The sequence below is a fragment of the Nyctibius grandis genome, chromosome 9, assembly GCF_013368605.1.
Source record: "Nyctibius grandis isolate bNycGra1 chromosome 9, bNycGra1.pri, whole genome shotgun sequence".
Classification (NCBI taxonomy): Eukaryota; Metazoa; Chordata; class Aves; order Nyctibiiformes; family Nyctibiidae; genus Nyctibius; species Nyctibius grandis.
The window spans coordinates 42,571,997-42,594,755 of NC_090666.1; the positions used below are offsets into that span (position 1 = coordinate 42,571,997).

At 51.1% G+C, this 22,759-nt stretch overlaps 1 protein-coding gene across 1 annotated transcript; it reads right to left on the reverse strand.

The window, feature by feature from the left end:
* Positions 1 to 14,884: 14,884 nt before the first annotated feature.
* Positions 14,885 to 15,229, reverse strand: RPRM (reprimo, TP53 dependent G2 arrest mediator homolog). Its single transcript, XM_068408210.1, has one exon. It carries the CDS (start codon positions 15,227 to 15,229, stop codon positions 14,885 to 14,887), a length of 345 nt encoding a protein of 114 aa, XP_068264311.1.
* Positions 15,230 to 22,759: the final 7,530 nt, after the last annotated feature.

Sequence of the window (22,759 nt, forward strand, 5' to 3'; positions counted from 1 at the left end):
AATTCAGTGTTGATTCTAAAAATGCAAAATTAACAGCAGGAAGCTGTATTTTCATGAGCTTCATGAATATCGCAGTCAGTTGCAAAAGAAGACGCCTCTCTGCTGCCAAAGAGCCGGGGTACAACACACCAGAGGGGCAACCAAGAGGCCAGTGACCTCGCTGGTTTTGTGATAGTCCTCCAAGCTGCCTTACCTGTGCAAAACGAGGTCGTGAGCTAAGGAGCGAAGCACATCATGAGAATAAAGCATGGGAGTAGTTTAAGAAAGGAAATTATATTGCCGGTCTGTTGACTCCTGATATTCTCAATCTAGTAGTTCTGTGAGCAGAACAAGTCACAGAATCACAGAATCAACCAGGTTGGAAGAGACCTCTGGGATCATCGAGTCCAACCATTGCCCTGACACCACCATGGCAACTAGACCAGGGCACTAAGTGCCATGGCCAGGCTTTTCTTAAACCCCTCCAGAGATGGTGACTCCACCACCTCCCTGGGCAGCCCCTTCCAATGGCTAATGACCCTTGCTGAGAAGAAATGCTTCCTCATGGCCAACCTGAACCTCCCCTGGCCAAGCTTGAGGCTGTGTCCTCTTGTCCTAGCGCTGGTTGCCTGGGAGAAGAGGCCGACTCCCACTTCACTACAACCTCCCTTCAGGTAGTTGTAGACTGCACTAAGGTCACCTCTGAGCCTCCTCTTCTCCAGGCTAAACACCCCCAGCTCCCTCAGCCGTTCCTCGCAGCTCAGACCCTCCAGACCCTTCCCCAGCTTGGTCACCCTCCTCTGGACTCGCTCCAACACCTCAACATCCTTCTTGAAGTGCAGGAGTCAAGGTGTGGCTGGAGAAGAACAACCACTGAGAAGGTATCTGCTCCCACCCTGCTGTAGTTTTAAGCTACACTGCTCGACCCAGGCTGGGGGGCTTCGTGGCCGTAAGAAGCTGCTGCAGCTACATTGGTCTGTTCTGCTGAAAACCGCTGTCTTCATGTTATTTAACCTGTTTGAAGCACCTAAAAAAGCAGCCAGGGATAACACCATATGCACCCTCACCCCCAGCAGAAAGCCTCCAAGTCGTTTGCTATTATTAATAACAGCAGCCATCACAATTTACACACGTGGTTGGCAGCCTTGGAAGGCCTCCTATAAACATCCCCCTGCTATAAATACGGGAGTTTCAAACCAGCTTTCTGGGCTTGCTTCACCAGGACCTTTTGGTTGCAGACGCTGCTGGATCTTCGGGGGCTGCTGGGCTCCGGGTACGGCTGGGCGCTGGGGACGTGGTGGGGGGACGTGGTGGGGAAAGGAGATGTTATTTATTGCGTGGGGGAAGGGACGTGGGACTGACTGACATGGCTGCTGCCTGGGGAGGGGACGGGGTGGTGCACGGATGGTGCTTTCTTCTCCTCTTTCTAGCTTTTTCCTTCTTTTGTTTAATTCGCTCAGTGATCCCATCTCCTGATGTAAAACCTAAAAGATGTTGCAAAGTGGTGCATCTAACTGCGCTTCTTTTAAATTAGCTACCAGTGGTTAGGAGGTGCTTAAAAAAATAGAATATGGAAGAAGAAAGTAGCTGAAGATGTACAGCCCAGGGACTGCTGGTCATGGGTTAGGCAGTAAAACCTAATCCCTTCCAAATTGCTCATTATTATGGGTGACAAATAGTTTATAGGAGCATTAGCTGTTCCTCTGGACCGTAACTGAGCGAGCCCGTTTTGCTGCTGGCTGCAACCATGTCCTATGTTTAAGCAAAATTCAAACCCCACATCCTTCTCTTTGCCCACCCAGGCTATGAAGATGCATTTTGATGCACATGGCTGCATGTGTACACACACACACTCAGTCAGTAGCGGGTGGAAATGTTTTTTGTAACAAGTTCTGCAGGCCAAGAACACCATTTGAGGAAAAAAACTGATTTTTTTTTACCATAATCCCCTTCCCAAATATATTTCAGGGTATGACCCGTGAGGAACGGCTGAGGGAGCTGGGGTTGTTTAGCCTGGAGAAGAGGAGGCTCAGAGGTGACCTTAGTGCAGTCTACAACTACCTGAAGGGAGGTTGTAGTGCAGTGGGAGTCGGCCTCTTCTCCCAGGCAACTAGTGATAGGACAAGAGGACACAGCCTCAAGCTGCGCCAGGGGAGGTTCAGGTTGGCCATTAGGAAGCATTTCTTCTCAGCAAGGGTCATTAGGCATTGGAAGGGGCTGCCCAGGGAGGTGGTGGAGTCCCCATCTCTGGAGGGGTTTAAGAAAAGCCTGGCCATGGCACTTAGTGCCCTGGTCTAGTTGACAGGGTGGTGTCAGGGCAATGGTTGGACTCGATGATCCCAGAGGGCTCTTCCAACCTGATTGATTCTGTGATTTTCTCGCAGAGTGCCTTCCCCATTTGGGAAGTGTACATCTTTAGTGTCAAAGATTTGGATACATCGTAGCCTTTTATTATTTTATTACTTAATTTCACCTTATTTCACGCAGTCGCTGGTGGCAGGGTGGAAGGGCCGCTTGCCAGCCACGTTCCTCTCCAGCAAGACTGGCCAGCTGTGCCTTTGCTGAGTGCAGGGACACCCTGCAAGGGAAGATGCTGCTGGCACACAGGCAAGCCCTGGCCACTTGCCACCTGGACCACGGGCCACCGCGGGCTGGGTGTGAGGACCGGCGTGGCCGGACTGGAGGCGAGGATTTGTAGGTGGGAAGCTACTACCGAGCCGTTTGTCTCGGCCCTACGTGCAACAGCCTATTTTACATACAGGTTTAATCCAGCTGATATTGGTGTGGCTGCAGAGGGAATACAGAATTTAATTTGCAGTGTCAGCTCTGGCGACAGGTTCATCTGTAACGTTATGAATTAGTTGCAGCAGCTTTACCCGTGAAAACGTTGCGTGCACTGACTGTCTGCCTCCGCTAAATACTTAAGCTAACTCATTCTCTAAAAGAACGTGGTCTTTTTCTTATTATCTCACAAAGCTACAAAATTCTGCTTCATTTAATTACACCTTTAACTGTCTGAATCGCATCCCAGTAACAACCCCTTCGCAAAGGACCAGCGCTGGCTCCGAGCGGGAGCTTTGTTCACCCCCCGGTTCTCTCCCCACCTCTTGTGGGTTACTGAAGTAGAAGGAAATGCCAGATGAAAAAGAAATACAGAGACTTAGGATCTGGCGGTGGGAGCACAAAGACCTGAACAAAATTAATTCTTCCTATTAATCTGCCTGGGGATTTGGAGGGAGAACGGCAAAACTCACGCTGGAAACATAAACAGCGGTTGAACCGTTTTCGTAGCGCAGTGTCTGTCTTTAAACAGTGATAGATCACAGCCTGGTTGAGCTGTCAGCCGGCACATTCCTCTGGCCACGGACAGGAGATGGTTGGGAGCTGATTGAAGGCGTTGTGCTTGCCTTGCCATCCACCCCCAGGGAAGGGGCTCCGGAGATTCACTGAGGGAGATAACGCCCCGTTATTCCTCCCTTCCATCAACCCCTCAACCTTGGCCAGCAGCGGGAGCTGAGGCTGCTCGTCACTTCCCGGTAAGTCCTTGGAGTTGCTCAGAACTTCAGCTGAGAGCTAAAAGGATATTTCACTTCTTTCTTTTCCCTCGCGAGGTTATACCTCGCTATTTGCACCTTCCCTGATCCTCACCCTGAAAGAAAATAGTCCCTCATCACCCCGAGCTGACCCTGGTTGGTCATCAGAGGACTTTCTGCTCACGCTGTGCGATGGGATGAAGGGGAGGCAGCTCCTGGGGGACTCTGTCATCTCAATGGTTGGACTCCATGATCACAGAATCAATCAGGTTGGAAGAGACTCGATGATCCCAGAGGGCTCTTCCAACCTCATTGATTCGGTGATTCTGTGACCCAGGGCTATGCCACAGACATTCTCCTCTCAGGGAGGAATTTTTCCAGGATTGTTACTCCTTGGATGAGTGCCTGGTACGTAAGTGTGACTATCCATCACCTTTAGATCAGTCTATCATTTCTCTTTCAACAGCAAATATCCCACTCCTGTGATCTGTTTTACTACTTGGCTTTAATATTTTTCCATTTTCCCGTTTTGGATTTCTATTCCAAACAAAATTGTCGTGCCACAGAGCTGGGGCTTTCACCATGTAAATGAGGGCAGCTGCACTCAGGTGGCTGAATAAATGATGACTCTTCAATTAACCCTGCCTCCAGCATCGTGTTGTAGGTACCTCGTGCTATACTCCTATCAAGTGGCTATAGCAATGCAGTAGGTCTGTTTCACAGTCTCATTAAGTCATTTCTGTGCTGGATTAAAGTCTCTGTCTTATCAATCATTTATCTAAAAGTGTATCAGAAGAGAACAAAATATTAATTAGAAGGTAAGTGTAACACAACTCTGTAATTATGGTCCAAATTTTGTGTTGCATTTTATTTTTTTCATACACAATACATGATATTCTTAATTTCTACTTAATTTGGTTTTTCTTTTAGATTTGGAAGGAACAAATTATATTTTTTTTCTGAAATAAAATAATCCCACCACAGAGATCTGGTTAAACACTGCACATTTCGAAGACAGGGAATACAATAGTGTGTCATCAAAAGAGTGTGCCTCAAAAGAGGCACTCTGGTAAAATGAAGGAGTAAAGGGGAGAGAAATGGCAAGCAGAAATAAGTGCAGCAAGGCTTTTTTTAAAAAGAAGTGTTTTAGTAAAAGAGAGAATACTATCTGTGGTGTTATTACTAGATTACTAGATAGGAACAACACAGCTGTTAGTCATGGGGAGTGAAGGCAGAAACGTTACACAAATTTATTCTGAAAATATGGAAAAAGAACAAGCTAAGAGCTCTTGGTGTTGCTTGAACAAGCTCTAGCCTGCTTGGAGAGCCCCAGAGGTATAAATGAAATTTCACATCTAACACCACACCCTGCTAACCATGTGCATGTCAGTCAATCATCCATCATCCATCCATCCTTCCATCCATCCATCCTTCCATCCATCCATCCCAGGCATGACAGAGGAGCAGCAAAACCTTGAAATCATGGATTTCAAAAGGCTGTTTGCAGATCTACATGGCTTTACATGAGATAGATGTTACCTATCAAACTTTACCCTTCCTGCAATGTACATTTTGATATTGTTTAACACGGAAGATGTACATAAGGATGAAGGCAGTAGACTCGTAGCCTCTTGGACTCTGGCCTGGGAACCAGGTGGGTTTTTATGTCACTGCAATGGAATCAGCTGAAGGTAGGTATGAAGTGTGACATTGGGACCAAAAGAACAGCATCCATACGCTTTTTTTTAAACAGAGGAATATAGATTTATGGGGCAGAGAGGTCACGTTGCCTCTGTATGTGCTTTGGTGAGGCTGCGGCTGGAACATTGTGTTCAGTTCCAACATCCCAAATGTAAAAAAAGACACTGATTAGTTGGCAAAGGTTCAGATAAGTGCTACAAGCACAAGTACGCTATCAGAAATGTGTCTTGAGGTTAATTGAAAGAAAGTCCAGGGCTTAGAGTTTTTAAGTCTCACACATGAAGTAGGAATTGGTAACATAGAGCCTTCCACTGTAGGGGGGGGGAAAGGAAAGAAGAAAGAAATCCATGAGTGACATGAGATATATTCAGACAAAAATTGTGTGTGATTTCTGAACCTCGAGGATAACTAGCCATTGGAACAGTTGTGCTGAATCTCCATAGGGATCATCGAGTCCAACCATTGCCTGACACCACCATGTCAACTAGATCATGGCACTAAGTGCCATGTCCAGTCTTTTCTGAAACCCCTCCAGAGATGGTGACTCCACCACCTCCCTGGGCAGCCCCTTCCAATGCCTAATGACCCTTGCTGAGAAGAAATGCTTCCTAATGTCCAACCTGACCCTCCCCTGGTGAAGCTTGAGGCTGTGTCCTCTTGTCCTATCGCTAGTTTCCTGGGAGACGTAGTCTGACCGTATAATGAGAAATACCGCTTGCTGGAAGTGACAACCTCCCTTGGCTGTGCTTCGCTATTAAAATAAAAAAAAAGGGTGTTTTGTATCTCTGGAAACAACAAAACTCCTTCTTTACTATTGAATTGATTGTTGTTTCTCTGATTGAGCACTGTACCCCATGCATGCTATGGTGAAACCTCCTTCCTGGCGCGTGGTCGGTAGCATCCATGGAGCTGCCCAAGCAGCGAAGATGATGACGGCGCGGCAGTGACAGGTAATGGCTTGAACTCTTTCAAGGTGTTGCACATTCTGGACATGTAGGGGTTGTCAGAATTCATTTGGCATTTTGACATAAAAATATCAAGAATAAATGAAGAAGAATGTTCCTGGCCGGGAATCTGGCGCCGTCCACCACCGGCTGATTACCTCTGGCACCCCAACTCCCTTGCTAAAGCAGGAGCTATTGATCCTGCTTAGATTGGTTAAGAGCAGGACAAATTATTTTAGGACTTTCATCTTGAAGCGCTGGGTTGCATCAATGGCAGTCCACATTTTCTGAGAGGCATGTCTTGCTAAAACCCCTCTTGGCAATCAGTTAGAGGAATGGCTCTTTGCAATGCTGCTGAGAAACAAACCAAGTTATTATCTCCTCACCCCACCGGACAGCAAGGCTAGAACCAAGTTACAAGCCCTAGATACATGGTGCGTGGTGCTGAGCCACAGTAGTAATGGGATGTCAGCATCGCTGCAGTATGTGCCTTCAATGAAAACTAAAAATAGTGCAGTGCTTCAAACGCTCCCGGATCTTAGTTCCCAAATGACAGAATGTCAATACTTGGCAGCAGACTTTTATTACAACTGTTTTTACACTCTAACTTCATGCTTTCCCCGGGTACGGTTGAATTCCCATGGGTACAGTCCATGCCACGAGCAGCACCCACCAGCATGGAGAGAGCTCAGGTAGAATATATGAAACTCTGTTTTTATTCTTTGATCCACCTTTCTTCCATCTAGGAAAGTCACTGGACTGAGCGTGGGGTGAGGGTGAATAAATAGAGTCTATTTAAATCGTGGCATTTAGTCAGGAGCTGAAGTCTTCCCCATCTCCCAGATATATTGAGTGTCCCGAGTGCCCCGTGAGGTCTCACTTCTTATCCCTCTTCCACGGCAATGAGCTGCTGTTCCACATCTCACCAAATGCCAAGCCCCGTGCATTTAATCAACTTAACCGTACAGCCCTGCCACAGCACAATGTATCTCCCTGGAAGCCTGTAGGTTTCATTACAGCACAAATTAATAACACGTTTCCTAAAGCCTGCTTTTAATTAATGTATGTATTTTCATTTTCTGTCCAAGATATGACAAATGTTAGGTATCATTAGCTAATACCTGCTGTGCTCCATTTTCCAATAACCCTATATTTTTTCCTAAGGTAATTCATTTCTCACTTAAAGAACATCCTGTGGATATGCTTTGTTCAAGGTGTTATTTACATATAAAAACAGTCATGGGGTACCATATGAAAAGGAGGAAAAGTGATAGCAAGCACATGGAGTGTGCAAAGACGAGAATTACTTAAGATAATGCATGTTACTTAAGGTAATGCCTGTTCTGGGCCCTGTACTTCAGGAAAGATGTTGAGGTGTTGGAGCGAGACCAGAGGAGGGCGACCAAGGTGGTGAAGGGTCTGGAGGGTCTGACCTACTAGGAACGGCTGAGGGAGCTGGGGGTGTTTAGCCTGGAGAAGAGGAGGTTCAAAGGTGACCTCAGTGCAGTCTACAACTACCTGAAGGGAGGTTGTAGCGCAGTGGGAGTCGGCCTCTTCTCCCAGGCAACCAGCAATAGGACAAGAGGACACAGCCTCAAGCTTCGCCAGGGGAGGGTCAGGTTGGACATGAGGAAACATTTCTTCTCAGCAAGGGTCATTAGCCATTGGAAGGGGCTGCCCAGGGAGGTGGTGGAGTCCCCATCTCTGGAGGGCTTTAAGAAAAGCCTGGCCATGGCACTTAGTGCCCTGGTCTAGTTGCCATGGTGGTATCAGGGCAATGGTTGGACTCGATGATCCCAGAGGGCTCTTCCAACCTGAGTGATTCTGTGATTCTTCTTTCCTCTTTTCAGATACGGCACAGGAATGCCAAGGAGGTTTGCCCCCAGTAAAAAACAGAATTAGGGAGTATTTGCTGATGGAATTAATATTGGTACAAGTGGATGGGCAGCGAGGTTCATTAGATGATGGGGCATCTCTCTGCAAACTCTGATCTTTCTGCTCCTGATAACGATGTGAGCCAAAGGGGTGGCTTGTGTCTGATGGCAGCGTGGGCTTGTCTGGGAGGAAGAGCTCCAGGGAATCTCAGTGATCTCCTCCAGCTCAAACGCTGTCTCTTTGGCAGCTCAAAGTGTCTATTTGGCAAAGGGAAGGAGAGATGTAGCTTTCATTAACCATGTAGGGATTTTAATGGACGTTTGAATGGATTTGTGAAACACCAAATACATATTTTGAAAGCTTTGAGTGGCAGTTCCACTACCCACACACATGCCCTCATGGGTAACAGGATTTGAAACCTCTCCCTTGCTGTCAAACAGCCAGCGGTGTTCTGCAGGCGAGTGAATTAAGGAAAACTGCTTTTTTTTCTCCACTACCTGAAATTGCTGAGTGTAATTCAGCTTGTTTTCTTTGCTTGATAACCTCTGAGTAGTTCTTACGTGTAATTAATATTTACAGCATGATTGGCACTTTTCATTCCCATAGCTTCAGCGATACGCAGCGATTAGCTTAACCAGGGAATTTCATCAGGCAGCGATGGAGAGGTTGTATTAGAGGACCAGGTCCAGCTTCTTGAGAGTGCAGAAATATCCTGTAGGGAATATATTCTCAAGTTCAGTCTAAAAGTCCTAAGTAAAAGAATTTTTATATCTTCCCTATAGAGATCATTCCACAGCCTAATACCTCTCATTTTCAAGATTTTTTCCTACAAACCAGCAAAATTGCTCTGTTCTTTTCTGGCTTCTTCCAGCCCAGCCCATCCCTTCTGGATAGAGCTCATCTCCAAAATATTCTCTGCCCCATCAGGTTATCCTGTAGATGTGTATCACACATTCTGCGTTCTTGTTTTCATTTCTTTGTCCAAGACTGCATATTTTTCTTTTAATGTGTGTTTCTTTCTTTATATGTTTCTCCAGGTACTTGATGATTTTTGCTGCTCTTCCTCTTGTTTCCCAATTTGTTGGTGGTATCTGGGTGGGATTTACACAGCAGTTTCGCTATCCAGGAACAAAGCAGAGCAGGGACTATGAATTCATTATTTATTTCATGATATGTTCACGACCAAAGCACAAAACAAAATTGTGATTTTATGTGCATGTATGTTTACATTTTTCACACTGTAAAAATCATCCCTAACTTTCTTTTAGACCTGATGTCTGTGGGTAAACCCTTGTGCCCATCACTTCAGCTCCTGGAGCTGGGGAAGAACTCAGACCTCACTTTCCCAGCAAGGTAGTGAGGGCAAAGACAGCCCTTCTGCTCTTATGTCCTCACCTTATTATCCCTTAATGCAAGCAGGCTGCTCCTTGCTTTTAAGCCCACATGAGATGTCAGCACAAACAGGCGTCTTTGTTTCCTTCTGTCTGCGTTTGCTGTGACAGGCAATTAAAGCAGCTAAAATGGAAGAAATGAAAAAAGAATTTGCACTGAGGAGATGGCAGTGATGAAAGGAGAGTGGGTGCTGCACACCGTCACCGAGGCTGGACCCAGGGCAGCAACTCCTCTGCCCTCGCAAGGTCCCACCAGCACCTTCATCTTGGTGCTGTGCTGCTACACCTCCTCTGTCCCCGTGCCGTGCCGCTCCACCTCCTCCATCCCCGTGCCATGCTGCTCCATCTCCTCCATCCCGGTGCCGTGCTGCTCCATCTCCTTCGTCTTGGTGCCATGATGCTCCATCTCCTTCATCCCCGTGCCGTGCCGCTCCATCTCCTTCATCCCAGTGCTGTGCGGCTCCATCTCCTTCATCTTGGTGCTGCGCTGCTCCATCTCCTTCATCTTCGTGCCGTGCTGCTCCATCTCCTTCATCTTGGTGCCGTGCTGCTCCATCTCCTTCATCTTGGTGCCGTGCTGCTCCATCTCCTTCATCCTGGTGCTGTGCTGCTCCATCTCCTTCATCCCCATGCCGTGCCGCTCCATCTCCTTCATCTTGGTGCCGTGCTGCTCCATCTCCTTCATCCTGGTGCTGTGCTGCTCCATCTCCTTCATCCCCATGCCGTGCCGCTCCACCTCCTCCATCCCCGTGCCATGCCGCTCCATCTCCTTCATCCCGGTGCCGTGCTGCTCCATCTCCTTCATCCCCATGCCGTGCCGCTCCATCTCCTTCATCCCGGTGCCGTGCTGCTCCATCTCCTTCATCCCCATGCCGTGCCGCTCCATCTCCTTCATCCCAGTGCTGTGCTGCTCCATCTCCTTCATCCCTATGCCGTGCTGCTCCATCTCCTTCATCCCGGTGCCGTGCCGCTCCATCTCCTTCATCCCAGTGCCGTGCCGCTCCAACTCCTTCATCCTGGTGCTGTGCTGCTCCATCTCCTTCATCCCAGTGCCGTGCTACTCCGTCTCCTTCATCTTGGTGCCGCTCCACCTCCTTCGACACGGTGGACAACTTCGTGGCGGCTGCTGCACACAGCTGCCATGGGTTTGATGGGCCGTTACGTTCCTACAGCCTCCCTGGAGATACATCCAAAATAGAAGCAAGTGGGGGGGAAAAAAAATCCTAACCTGATTATGATAGAATAGAGGACATAAAAGTGATCTATTGCTTTGTGTATTTTTCGTATCATGCGCTCATGACACTGTTTTTCCATGGGCTAAAAATACGTTCTATAACTGGAGAACAGGTCCCAAGCTGCCGGTGGCCAAATTGATGGATACACTTAGTCCTGAAGAGCTCAGGCTTCCTTTGGTTCTTTTCTCCAGCGAATGTGTCTGGTCCCCAGCAATAAAAAAAATAAAAATATCTAATTTTTGGCATTAAAAACCAAAGGTGTCCCATAAAAGAAAGCAGCCCCCTGCAAATGTATTACAGACAGGGTAGATTGTATGGTCACCAATATCACTTGGTCTGCCAGCCACCTGCGACAGGTGACAGCCATCACTTGCTAACGTGAGCTAACAGAAAGTTAGAGTTTTGGACAGCAAGTTTAAACCTTAATTATGGAGAGGACTCTGCTGGGTTATAATATAAAAGAATTGAAAGACTTGATGTCCCTCGGGGCTCCTTCAGCTGTACCGCTCAGACAGCCCCAGTCACGATGTGCTGAAAGCAATGGCAGCGGCGTAATCCATTCATGCACACAAACGGAGCTGTCGAGAAGGGAGGAGCACTGTTAATGACTCATTCTTTAATGATAATTAATAAGGGCTCCAACGCAGCTAGGGCTGCGTGTTAAAATGGGCTGCTTAGCTGAATATGAAGATTTTTTTAGGAAACAATTTTCCCAGCTCCCGTCCGAGGTGAGCACCCTGTGCTGCACGACCCAGGACCGCTTGATGGCTGCTTTAAGCAATAAATGTTAAGGCAAATCATAAAGCTGTAATATTTGCTGTGCCTGCCACTCACGGTGAAGTTTTGGGGTTTTTTTAACTACAAAAGAACAGCAGGATCTCATTTTCCTAATTAAAGCCAAACCGCTTTAAAAATCGATGTGAATTTTGCCTGAATATGAAATTGGAATAAAGCCCCACACCTGCATATGTCTGACCTGCTCAAGTGCACCTTTTCCTTGTACTTCAGACAGCGTTTGATAATTATTACCCAAACGATGTGGAAAGCATACAATTAACATTGTGCAGCCATCTAGACACATTTAGGCTGAGTACACTCACAGGGTTATCTAAACGCACTTGCAGTCGCCGGAGTGTTTTTAATAAGTGTGTCCCATTTAAAAGATCGAACAAACCACTTCAGCGGGCGTTTGGGAAGTGACTAAGATGCCTCTTGATTTTTCTCCTGGAGGATTAACACGCGTTTTGAGCTGAAAGGGTGAAATCCATCATCTCGTGTCCCCAAGCCGCCTTCCTGGCTAACCAGGAGAAAAGTCCAGAGCGGCTGAGAGGCAGCAGAGCAATCAGGTGCCGGTTGGCAGGCTGCCGAGGCGTGCTGGGACGAGCTTTGCTGGGTATCGGTGCCCAGAAGGAGCTCTGGCTCCGGTGGTTTGAGCGCTGGAAGCCAAGGCTGAGCACGAGGGCCAAGGTCTGCCTGCAGCACGGCAGCCTGAAGCTCTGCTGCGTGGGCACCGCTGTTTTAATTCAAGCCAAGAACTCCTGTGTTGTTACTTTGTAGACGGTAATTAGGTATGCAGAGAGCCTAAGGTGAGACTGCTTCAACCTTGACCTGAGAAAAGTGAGATTTGAGCTTTCTTACAGAATCACAGAATGAGTCAGGTTGGAAGAGCCCTCTGGGATCATCGAGTCCAACCATTGCCCTGACACCACCATGGCAACTAGACCAGGGCACTAAGTGCCATGGCCAGGCTTTTCTTCAACCCCTCCAGAGATGGTGACTCCACCACCTCCCTGGGCAGCCCCTTCCAATGCCTAATGACCCTTGCTGAGAAGAAATGCTTCCTAATGTCCAACTTGACCCTCCCCTGGCCAAGCTTGAGGCTGTGTCCTCTTGTCCTAGCGCTGGTTGCCCGGGAGAAGAGGCCGACTCCCACTGCGCTACAACCTCCCTTCAGGTAGTTGTAGACTGCACTAAGGTCACCTCTGAGCCTCCTCTTCTCCAGGCTAAACACCCCCAGCTCCCTCAGCCTACTGGAAGCGAGCTCCTCCATCCACGCCGTACGACGTGGCAGTGAGGTGGATGCTGGAGCCCTTGTTGGTGTCTGAGAGGTGCTTCTTCCCTGTGCTGTCCTCCTCCGATGGATTATAAATATCCCAAGTCCTCCTACTCCCTATGCCAAGTCCCAAAGTCCCCACGGTACAAAGAGGGAGAGAGGCCTAAGTAAAGCTGATGGACTGGACGTGTGTGAGCATCTCTGCATCACCGAGGAGGAAAAACCCTTTTCCCAAGGATTCCCTGCCTAAACTGAGGTGTCTTTGTAGGGATTAGAGAGTCACAAGCACTTTATTAGGGTAGGGGCTCTCCTTGTAAGGGGTCCTTAGGCGAGAGGCACGTGTGCTCTCGAGCTGAGGTTGAAAATTCTGCAATTTTATTACAGAACCAGGAGTTCCCCATGCCTCAGATTTACAGTGCTGGAAAAAGCCGTGGCTTCTGGCAAAGGCTAATCAAAATGTGTTATGCTATAATTAATAAAGAATGCCTAATGAATCTAGCTCTCAACAACTGTTCAAACATGCAGTGCAGTCCTTGCGAGCCAGCTTACAGGAACAACTGTGTGAGCTGCAATACCATGAAGTGATGCAAATTAAAAAGTTGGAAATGCTTTGTAACGTCTGTATTAGGAATCTTCCTTCTGTATTATCTTAAAATTCTGCTTTATCTAATGTTTCTACTGCATGAAGAAAGGAGGAGAGTTTTGGTTAAATTCCTCACCAATGTTTCAGCTGATCGATGGCTTAGTAACATTTATTTTGATGCAATGACAAAGCCCACAGCGTATTTGTTTCCCAGAGAACAGGCAGATCTGTTCTTTGTCGTTCCCTTAAATGAGCTGTAAATGAGTGAGTACATGGCTGAGATTTCTGCTCCTCTTAGGGAACCGTACCGCACTGAGACACTCTGTTCTGCCTCATTTTCTACCAAAAGTTTATCCGCAGTCAAGCAGTTGTCTCAGACTCCACCTTTATTCATCCCCTTCTAGCTCAGGCGCTTTTTGTAAGTGCTGAGTTTCACCTTGTCTATTAAAATGGAAACTTCTGATAACATCCCCTAAAGATGTCTATAACGATTCGGTGGCTTGGCCACCTTCACACCAGCTCAGGATAAACTGAGGGAAAACTAAGCAAACCAAGAAAACTTCCTGATTCTTATCAGCATTCAAAATACTGACAAGCAACAGCCTCACTGCGGGACTTCGGGTGTCATGAGAGATGTTTGCCCACAGGCAGGTTGCTTGAGCCTTTTTGCCCCCATCGCCAGTGGTCCCCACTGTTTATGCCAGTTCCACTCCTCCTCCAGCAAATGTAGATACATTGATTTATCACTAGCAACCAGTCCAAGCCCTCCGGGACATGATAAATAGCTATGCAAACCTCTCACAGAAAGATGCTCTGTTATCCCTCTAAAGGAAATGGATGAAGAAAAAAAAATCAAATCTTGTGCAAGAATAAATTTCTCCATCCTTAACTGCGACCGTTAGAAGTCACCTGTTGGTGAGGCTGCCAGTGGGCTAATACGAAGTATGTGTAGTGGTTTTCTGGAGTCCAACCTGGACAGAGGGGGATACAAACGGGGTGTATTGGGTTATTTCCCCAGCCAAAGCCGGAATCCACGGGGCAGCAGCGGGGTCGCCGTGTGTCCCCCGCGCACACCTCGCTCCGGGAGCGGGGCACCGCATTCCCCCAGCCTTGTGCAGCCAGGAGGGGATCGAAAAGCAGTTTGAAGTGCGAGTTTTACAACAGCTGCGAGGCAAAAACCTGCACGGACGGGCCGTGGGGCGTTTGCTCCATGCCGAGCTCCGCGGGGAAGCCCGGCCGCCCCCCCGGGCCGCCTCCCCGCTCCCCTCCGCGGCGCGGAGCACCGGCGGCACCCCGGAGCTCGGAGAGGGAGGCAGTAATTAGCGCGACCGAAATAAGAAACCGCAGACCTGTTGCCATCAGAGCACGTTTTACTTCGGCACCCCGCGGGTCGGGCGGCTCGGGGGGGACCGCACACACCGGGCGCCCCCCGCACGTCTCACCGGAGTCTCGGGGTTCGTTTGCTGTCGTTTTTAAGGAGAAAAGTCAAAAAAAGTCTGTCCAAAGGAGGCAGGGCCGCGGTGCGGGCAGCGCTGGGGGCGGCCGGCGAGCATCCCCCGAGCGGGGCGGGGGGCGCGGGGCCGGCGGCGGTCAGTAGGGCCCCACCACCACCGCCTCCACCTCCTTGGACGGCCGGCGGTCCTTCACCAGAAAGTTGATCATCCCCTCGGACTTGATGAGGAGGTTGCAGCCGAGGAAGAAGATGCCGAAGACGACGGTGAGGGCGAGGACGCACATGACGGCGATCTGCACCACCCGCATGATGTACAGGCTCCGCTCGTCCCCCGCCGCCGCCGCCGCCCCGCCGTCGGTCACCACGGAGGCGGCGGTGCAGCAGCGCAGCGCCCGCTCCAGCTCCAGCGCCGCGCTCCCGGCCCCCGCCAGCAGCCCCGCCGCCGCCGTGCCGCCGCCGCCCGCCGCCGCCGAGCCGTTCATCCCGCCCGGCCGCCCCGCCGCCGCCGCCGCCGCCGCATGCAGGCGGGACGGGCTGTGCCGAGCCGGGCCGTGCCGAGCCGTGCCGAGCCGAGCCGAGCCCCTCCGCGCCGGCGGAAGATCCGCGCTGCCCGCTCCGCCCGCCGTTCCGCTCCGCCCCGCAGCGCCCGGGCGGGGAGTGGGACCGGGGAGAGGGGGAGGAGGGAGGGGAGCGGCGGGGGGGCAGTGGGAAGGGGGCTGGGGGGAAGGGGGAGCAAGAGGTTGGGGGGGGTAAGGGTTGGACTTGGTGGTCTTAAAGGTCCTTTCCAACCCAAACGGTTCTGTGAGTTTCTGGGGAGCAGGTTGTGGAGAAGGGGGTTGGGATCGGGGTTTGGGGTCGGGGTGTGGGATCGGGGTTTGGGATCGGGGTTTGCTCAGTGGGTTTGGGCGAGGAGGGTTTTGCGAGTGGGTTTGGGGGAGTAGGTTCTTAAGGGAGGAATTGGGAGGGCTCTGGGGAGGGTTTTTTTTTGGGGGGGGTGTTTGCGGGAGCAGGGGTTTTGCCAGTGGGTTCTGGGCAGTGGATGTTTGCAAATGGGTTTCTAAGGGAGCAAGCTGGGAGGGGTGGACTCCTAAGGAGTGGGGTTTGGGGGAACAGCCCTTCAGAGCTCACATTTGGGAGAGAAGGATTGCTGAAGTGTTTTTTTTTTTTAAGGGAGCGGGTTTCTAGGGTGTGGGTTTCTGGGGCGTGGGTTTCTGGGGAACGGGTTTTGGAGGAGGAGGTTTCAGGAGGCAGGTTTTGGGGAGCGTGTTTGTGCAGTGAGGGAGTGCAGTGCCGGTCCCTGGGGCTGTAGAAAGAGCCAGCCCAGCCCTTGGGGGATCTGAGGGCGCAGCCAGCTGAACCTCACCCTCCCCAAACACCCCCCAGGCCTGTTTGAGTTGAAGGTTCAGGCACTGTGCGTTTTTCTGAGCCGTGTCTCCCCGTGTGCTGCTTGGAGGCCACGGTGCCCAGGAGAGGTGCCAACAGGAGCGGTGGCAACCCGGTGTGACCCTGGGGCTGCACAGTGCCGCAGGCACGTGGGGGCTGTGCCCCTCTGCACCCCACTGCCTGCCCGGCGGGTGCGGACGTGGGCCCACAGCTTGGCATCTTTCACGGCATCCCCAGGGCTGGGGGTGCACCCGAGCACCCCGGGGACCAAAGGGGCTTCCCCAGAGGCACCCAAGTGCCTGGGGATGGCGGGGGCTTCGTGCCCCCCTCGGCTGTTGGTCAGGGACCCTGATGCTGCTGGTGGGACCACATTCCCCACCTGCGGTTTGGAGGTTTGGGGGATAAGGGGAGGGTGGCAGCAGCTCCCGGCAGTGATTTGGGTGTGGGTCTGCCTGTGACTCTGGCCACGGGGCGGTGATGGGCAGGACGGGCGCTCCGGGTCCTCCAGCCCAGCGATGACTTGGGATATTTCCAAGCGGAGGATGCGGATGCTGCGAGCGGCAGGCGGCTGCTGCCGTCGTTATCTCTGCCCTCTCTTCGCTTGGATGGAGATTTAATTATCGCAAACAGCCAGGAGAATCTGTGTGCCGGGGCCTGCCGGGGCTGCGAGCAAACGCTGCCCACGGCAGGGTGGGTGCGACGGCTGCGCGGCACCTTACGCCGTCCAGGGCTGGTCCTCATGGGAGTAAACTAGTGGGGAGGTCGAGGCCAGGCATGGAGAAATGATGTTTTCTGAACCCCTCACAGCTAATTTGTCGTAGTGGTGGCTATTTCATGAACTGCTCACAAGCAATCGCTCAGAGCCCAGACGTAACCCATCGCTCACGTCCCGGGCTCGATGCACCCCGTTCCTTTGGCACAGGGCTTTGGGGGTGGCAGTCCCCGCGTGGGGTCCCCTCCCTGCAGAGCCCAGCGTGGCTGGCGCGGTCTGCGAGGGCAGCCCACCTACGAGGCCGTGCTGGAGGAGCTCTGCTGCCTTATCAGATGGGACACGACGAGAACATTTTGTTTTTACTGTTGGAGGAAGAAGATAGCATTAATTCCAATTAGCGATGGGAGCGCTGGCAGGTTTTTTTAGCCAGAGGAAAATGCTGGAGGAGATGTTCAAACTCCACACGACTCCTTTTTGCAGCGTGTGCTTGACTCGCTGTGCAAAGCAGCTGGTGGGTGCGTGGGTCGGGGTCTCGCGCTCCTCTCCGTTTGCCAGCCCTTGGCACCTCTCGGCAACAGTTAGGGAAACGGTTCCCATCCCCAAGTTATGTCGGGAAAGTCCTGCATCGCTTTCAGCTCTGGAAAGCTGGTGGCTGAGAGTCAGGAGAGCTGGCTCCACGTGCCCGCTTGTGCTCTGCAGACCGCTGGCAAGTTTTCTGTGGATTCATCATTTGCAAATCCTAAACTTAAAATGCTTTGGGAGTGTTTGCTAACGAGTGAGTCTCACAGTGCCCTGAGGCAGGTTAGACACGTGTTGGAGACCGGGACATCGCGGCACAATGAAGTGTGGTTGTGTCAAAACGTGATGCAAAAGGGAGAAATTGTGAGAACACGATCTCTGTTCATGTACGTGGTGCCTTTTAACACTGAGATTTCATCTTTGTCAGTTTTCTGCGATAAGGAAACAATATAAAGAGCAAGCCTTGGTCTGAGCAGGCAAAACTCTATGTTTTTCATACTTCTGCACTTTAACAGCAGTTAAACATCTGTCAGTAAAACAGCATCCTGATTGCACATCCTTAACAGCAGGAGGAAGGCAAGATGTGCAATTTAACCTCTTAAAGCTCCTGTCATTGTTTTTGTTCTTTTTATCCTCATGATTTACAAACTGGAATTGGATTAGCCTTGAAAAATAAAGTGTATTTCATCTTGCCCAGTGCAAAAAGTTGCTAAAAGCTTTGGGGATAGAGATTTCAGCCCGTGCAGTGTCAGGTGAATGCAGAAACACGTAAAGGCTCAGGGAAGGGATCGCTCTCCTCCCCTCCTCCAGGTTCGTAGGTAATTGGAGGCAGGAAGGCACCAAGAAATAGTCAGTGCTTTAAAGAGTATTTTGTGGAGCTACGGGATGGAAAAGAATGTTCTCATTTACCATGTGTTGATGTGGAAAAAACATCTAGAAAAGAAGGGGGGGAAAAAACACAACCGGTTTGGCAGAGCTCTGTACAAACGGGAGGATTTGGGCCAAGATCACCTGTGAGAAGCAACATGGTTCTGACTCGTGTGACACTGCCCCGTGCCCCTCGCCCCCCAAGCCAGGGAGCCAGAGCACCTCTGGCCACGCAGCGCTTTGCTGCTCGCCCACAGAGCTGTTACACCTTCTTGGTGTGCAGATTTGGGGGGGGGAAGCAGTGCTGTGTGGGGTAGGGGCACCCCACGCTCACCTGTGGGGCAGCCCCTGGCCTTGCAGGTGATTTGGGTTGAGGGTGGGGATGGGATGAGGATGGGGACGGGGATGTGGTGGGGATGGGATGGGGCTGGGCTGGGATGAGGATGGAGATGTGGTGGGGATGGGGTGGGGTGGGGATGGGGTGGGGATTGGGATGGGATGGTGATGGAATTGGGGATAGGGATGGGGATGGAAATGGGATGGGGATGGAAATGGGATGGGGATGGAAATGGAGATGGGATGGAAATGGGGATGGAAATGGGATGGGGATGGAAATGGGATGGGGATGGAAATGGAGATGGGATGGAAACAGATGGGGATAGGGACGTGTGTTTTGGATCCATGGAGTCGGGAGCAGCTGGCTCCCAGGAACGGACATGAAGACACCTGTGGGAGTGAGGGACCGTCTGGCCAAGCCCCGGGTGTCCCCAGCCCCCAGCCCCAACCCCCCGCTCGGGACCCGTCCGTGCCGGGGGGCCGTGCCCCGGGGGCCCCGTGCGCGGGGCTGGCACAGGGAGCCACGTCCGAAGGTCGGCGGGGCGGTTGTGTCCCCGCACCCGACACCGGCCGTGCCGGGGCAGCGAGCGGGGCAGGGCCGGGGAGCGGGGCAGGGAGCGGGGGAGAAGGAAGGAGAGAGGGGAGCGGGGGGGAGCGGGGGGAGCGGAGCCGCCATTGCCGGGCGCGCAGTGACACCTAGTGCGGGCGGCGGGAGGGGCGGGCGGGGACACGGGCACGGACAGGGACAGGGACACGGGAACACGGACAGGGACACGGACATGGGCATGGACAGGGACATGGACATGGACACGGGCACGGACAGAGACACGGACATAGGCACGGACAGGGACATGGGCACAGGGACACGGACAGGGGCACAGACATGGACAAGGGCACAGACAGGGGCACGGGCATGAACAGGGACATGGACAGGGACATGGGCACAGGCATGGACAGGGACACAGACATGGGAACAGACAGGGACATGGGCACGGGGACACGGGCACAGGCACAAGCATGGACAGGGACATGGACATGGACAGGGACACAGAGAGGAACAAAGGCACAGGCACAGACATGGACACAGGCATGGACAGGGGCACAAGCATGGACAGGGACACTGACACGGGAACAGACACGGGCATGGATAGGGACATGGGCACAGGGACATGGGCACAGGCATAAGCATGGACAGGGACATGGACACGGGCATGGGCATGAACAGGGACACAAACAGGGTGTCCTGGTTTCCTGGGGATAAAATTCATAGAATCAAGTTTCTGTTAGATTTTTGTTTCAGTGTGTGGCCAGCCGTGGTGATCAGGGCCATGAGCAGTTAAACCCAGGGCAGCTGCCCCAGGCTGGCCCACAGGTGGGTTCTACAGCATTAACGTCAAGTTCACTACAAAAGGGAGGGCTTGCTGGGGAGGAGCAGGGCTCTTTTTACTCTCCTCTCTCAATAGCAATTCCCAACCATTGCTATTCCTGGAGCAACTTGCTGCAACTCTGCAGCTAAGTATAAGTGTGTGTGTTTTGTGTTATCATTGCTATTGGTTTCTTTATTAAAGCTGTTTACTGTAACCTATGAGTCTCCCTCCTTCTTCCAGTACTCTTGAGGATGAATATTGCACCACCACAACATTCTGTTCTCTGGCTGCTGAGATGTTCATACCGACCACCGAGGGCCACCAAGGAGCACAGCCTGTTTTGCCAGGTCATAGTAGGCTTAGGGTACACTGGCACGGCTGAGGTTCTCAGTTAGATGGGTTAAATGTCACCGTGGCTTCTCTTGCACCCAACAAGACGCTTTGGAGATCAGGCACTATCCAGGCTGGCAGGGTCATGTTGATCTTTGAACAACTCTGTACAGCTGGGACTTGACTTCACTAAACCACGTGCCTGTGGATGCTGGAGGTAGTACATGCCTCATTTATTAGTGTAAAGGTTTAGGACAGGGAAAGAGATGATTTGGGGCCACGTGACCTCGTGTTGGAGCAAGTCCAGAGGAGGGCGACCAAGCTGGTGAAGGGTCTGGAGGGTCTGACCTAGGAGGAACGGCTGAGGGAGCTGGGGGTGTTTAGCCTGGAGAAGAGGAGGCTCAGAGGTGACCTTAGTGCAGTCTACAACTACCTGAAGGGAGGTTGTAGCGCAGTGGGAGTCGGCCTCTTCTCCCAGGCAACCAGCGACAGGACAAGAGGACACAGCCTCAAGCTTCACCAGGGGAGGTTCAGGTTGGACATTAGGAAGCATTTCTTCTCAGCAAGGGTCATTAGCCATTGGAAGGGGCTGCCCAGGGAGGTGGTGGAGTCACCATCTCTGGAGGTGTTTAAGACAAGCCTGGCCATGGCACTTAGTGCCCTGGTCTAGTTGCCGTGGTGGTGTCAGGGCAATGGTTGGACTCGATGAGCCCAGAGGGCTCTTCCAACCTGATTGATTCTGGGATTCTGTGATTCTGTGAGGGAGAAGGCAGGAGGCCCATGGCAAGGGGTTGGAACTAGATGATCTCTAAGGTCCCTTCCAACCCAAACCATTCTGTGATTCTATGACTTGGGGGACAGTCCCGTATCCTGTCCAAACACCATGGTTTGATGGGGCTGAAGATCACAGAATGGTTCAGCTCTTAAGTGTGTGTAACCCCATTCAAACCTCCCTGAAGCACGTCAGAGACTCCAGTTTCTGCCCCGTATTTTGGAGAAGGTTCTCAGTCCCTTCCTCTCACTGCAAGAGCGTGCGTGCAAAGGTGTGATCCAAAGCTTATTGTCACAAATATTTTTCCCCCTACATTTTCACTTGCCTTATTATCTTAATTTGTTCTATTTTGATCAAGGCAATAAAAACAAGGTTCAGTCTTTTAAACTATATCCGAGGAAGTGAGAAATTGTGTATTTATAAAACATGCCAGTCAACGGAGGTATGAAACACACTCCGTTCCACTCCGGGTGTATTCCACTGGTAATTAGCTATAAATACACTCTCATTTGGTGACTGATTTTAGGTGTATTTTTTTTCTACTTAGATGTGGAAAAATATTCCTGTTGATCAGCTCCCCTGAGGCCTTCATCAGGCGAGTTTAATGAAGAGAACAGACAGGTGCTTTTTATGAGCTTTTTTTTTTTGATTTTAATTTTAAGCCAGGCTTGTAGCCCTGCCTCTTTCATCCCGGTCTCCAGCTGGGAACCCATGCCGACAGCAGAGCTAATATCTCACAACAGGATCCTCCGGGCTTCGGAGTATAAATATTCACAACTTCCTTCTCCTCCGTTTTGTTATAAAAAAGTGCAATAACCGATAATGAAAACGTGAAAAACAAGCCCATAAATTTGCAGGGTTTGATTCAGTTTGCAGTGAGGGTGATACAAACATGGTGGTGTCAGGGCAATGGTTGGACTCCATGATCCCAGAGGGCTCTTCCAACCTGATTGATTGATTGATTGATTGATTGAAGCCAGGGTACGACTGCTGAAAGAGAAGGGGGGTACACTGATGCCAGAGTGATGTAGAATAGAGAACAGAGTTTTTTTTCAGCTGGAAGGGACCTACAGAGATCATCAAGTCCAACTTGACCACGTCAGGGCTGGCCAAAAGTGACAGCATGTTGTTGAGGGCATTGTCCAACCGCCTCTGAACCACTGGCAGGCTTCTCCCAGCCCTGGAGAAGCAGCGGTTTGTCTCCCTGAGGAGCTTGCTTTGATTTTACTTTCAGGATCACAGAATCCCAGAATCAATGAGGTTGGAAGAGCCCTCTGGGATCATTGAGTCCAACCATTGCCCTGACACCACCATGGCAACTACACCATGGCACTAAGTGCCATGTCCAGGCTTTTCTTAAACCCCTCCAGAGATGGTGACCCCACCACCACCCTGGGCAGCCCCTTCCAATGGCTAATGACCCTTCACGTCTGCTGGCACTGCTGGACGGGGCTGTCCCAGCACCTGGCCAGATGTGCTGCGAAGGATAATTTGTTCCCAAAAGATTGCAATTATGTAAGTTAATATAGTGACTTATTTTTCACTGCATAAAGCCAACAGGCTCCGTACCCACTCTAAACTATCTTGGCGTGTAATCTGGCTGCCCGCTGGGATGGAGGTAATTAGTGAGAAAGAGGGAGACGTCTGGATATGGCCACGACACACAGAAACACGTCTTCCCGTTACACAAGCGTGAACCCCGCGGGAAGCACGTGTTGACGCCTTC

Excerpts from the sequence above, each read along its gene's own strand:
- RPRM (XM_068408210.1), bottom strand. The coding sequence starts at position 15,229 with ATGAACGGCTCGGCGGCGGCGGGCGGCGGCGGCACGGCGGCGGCGGGG.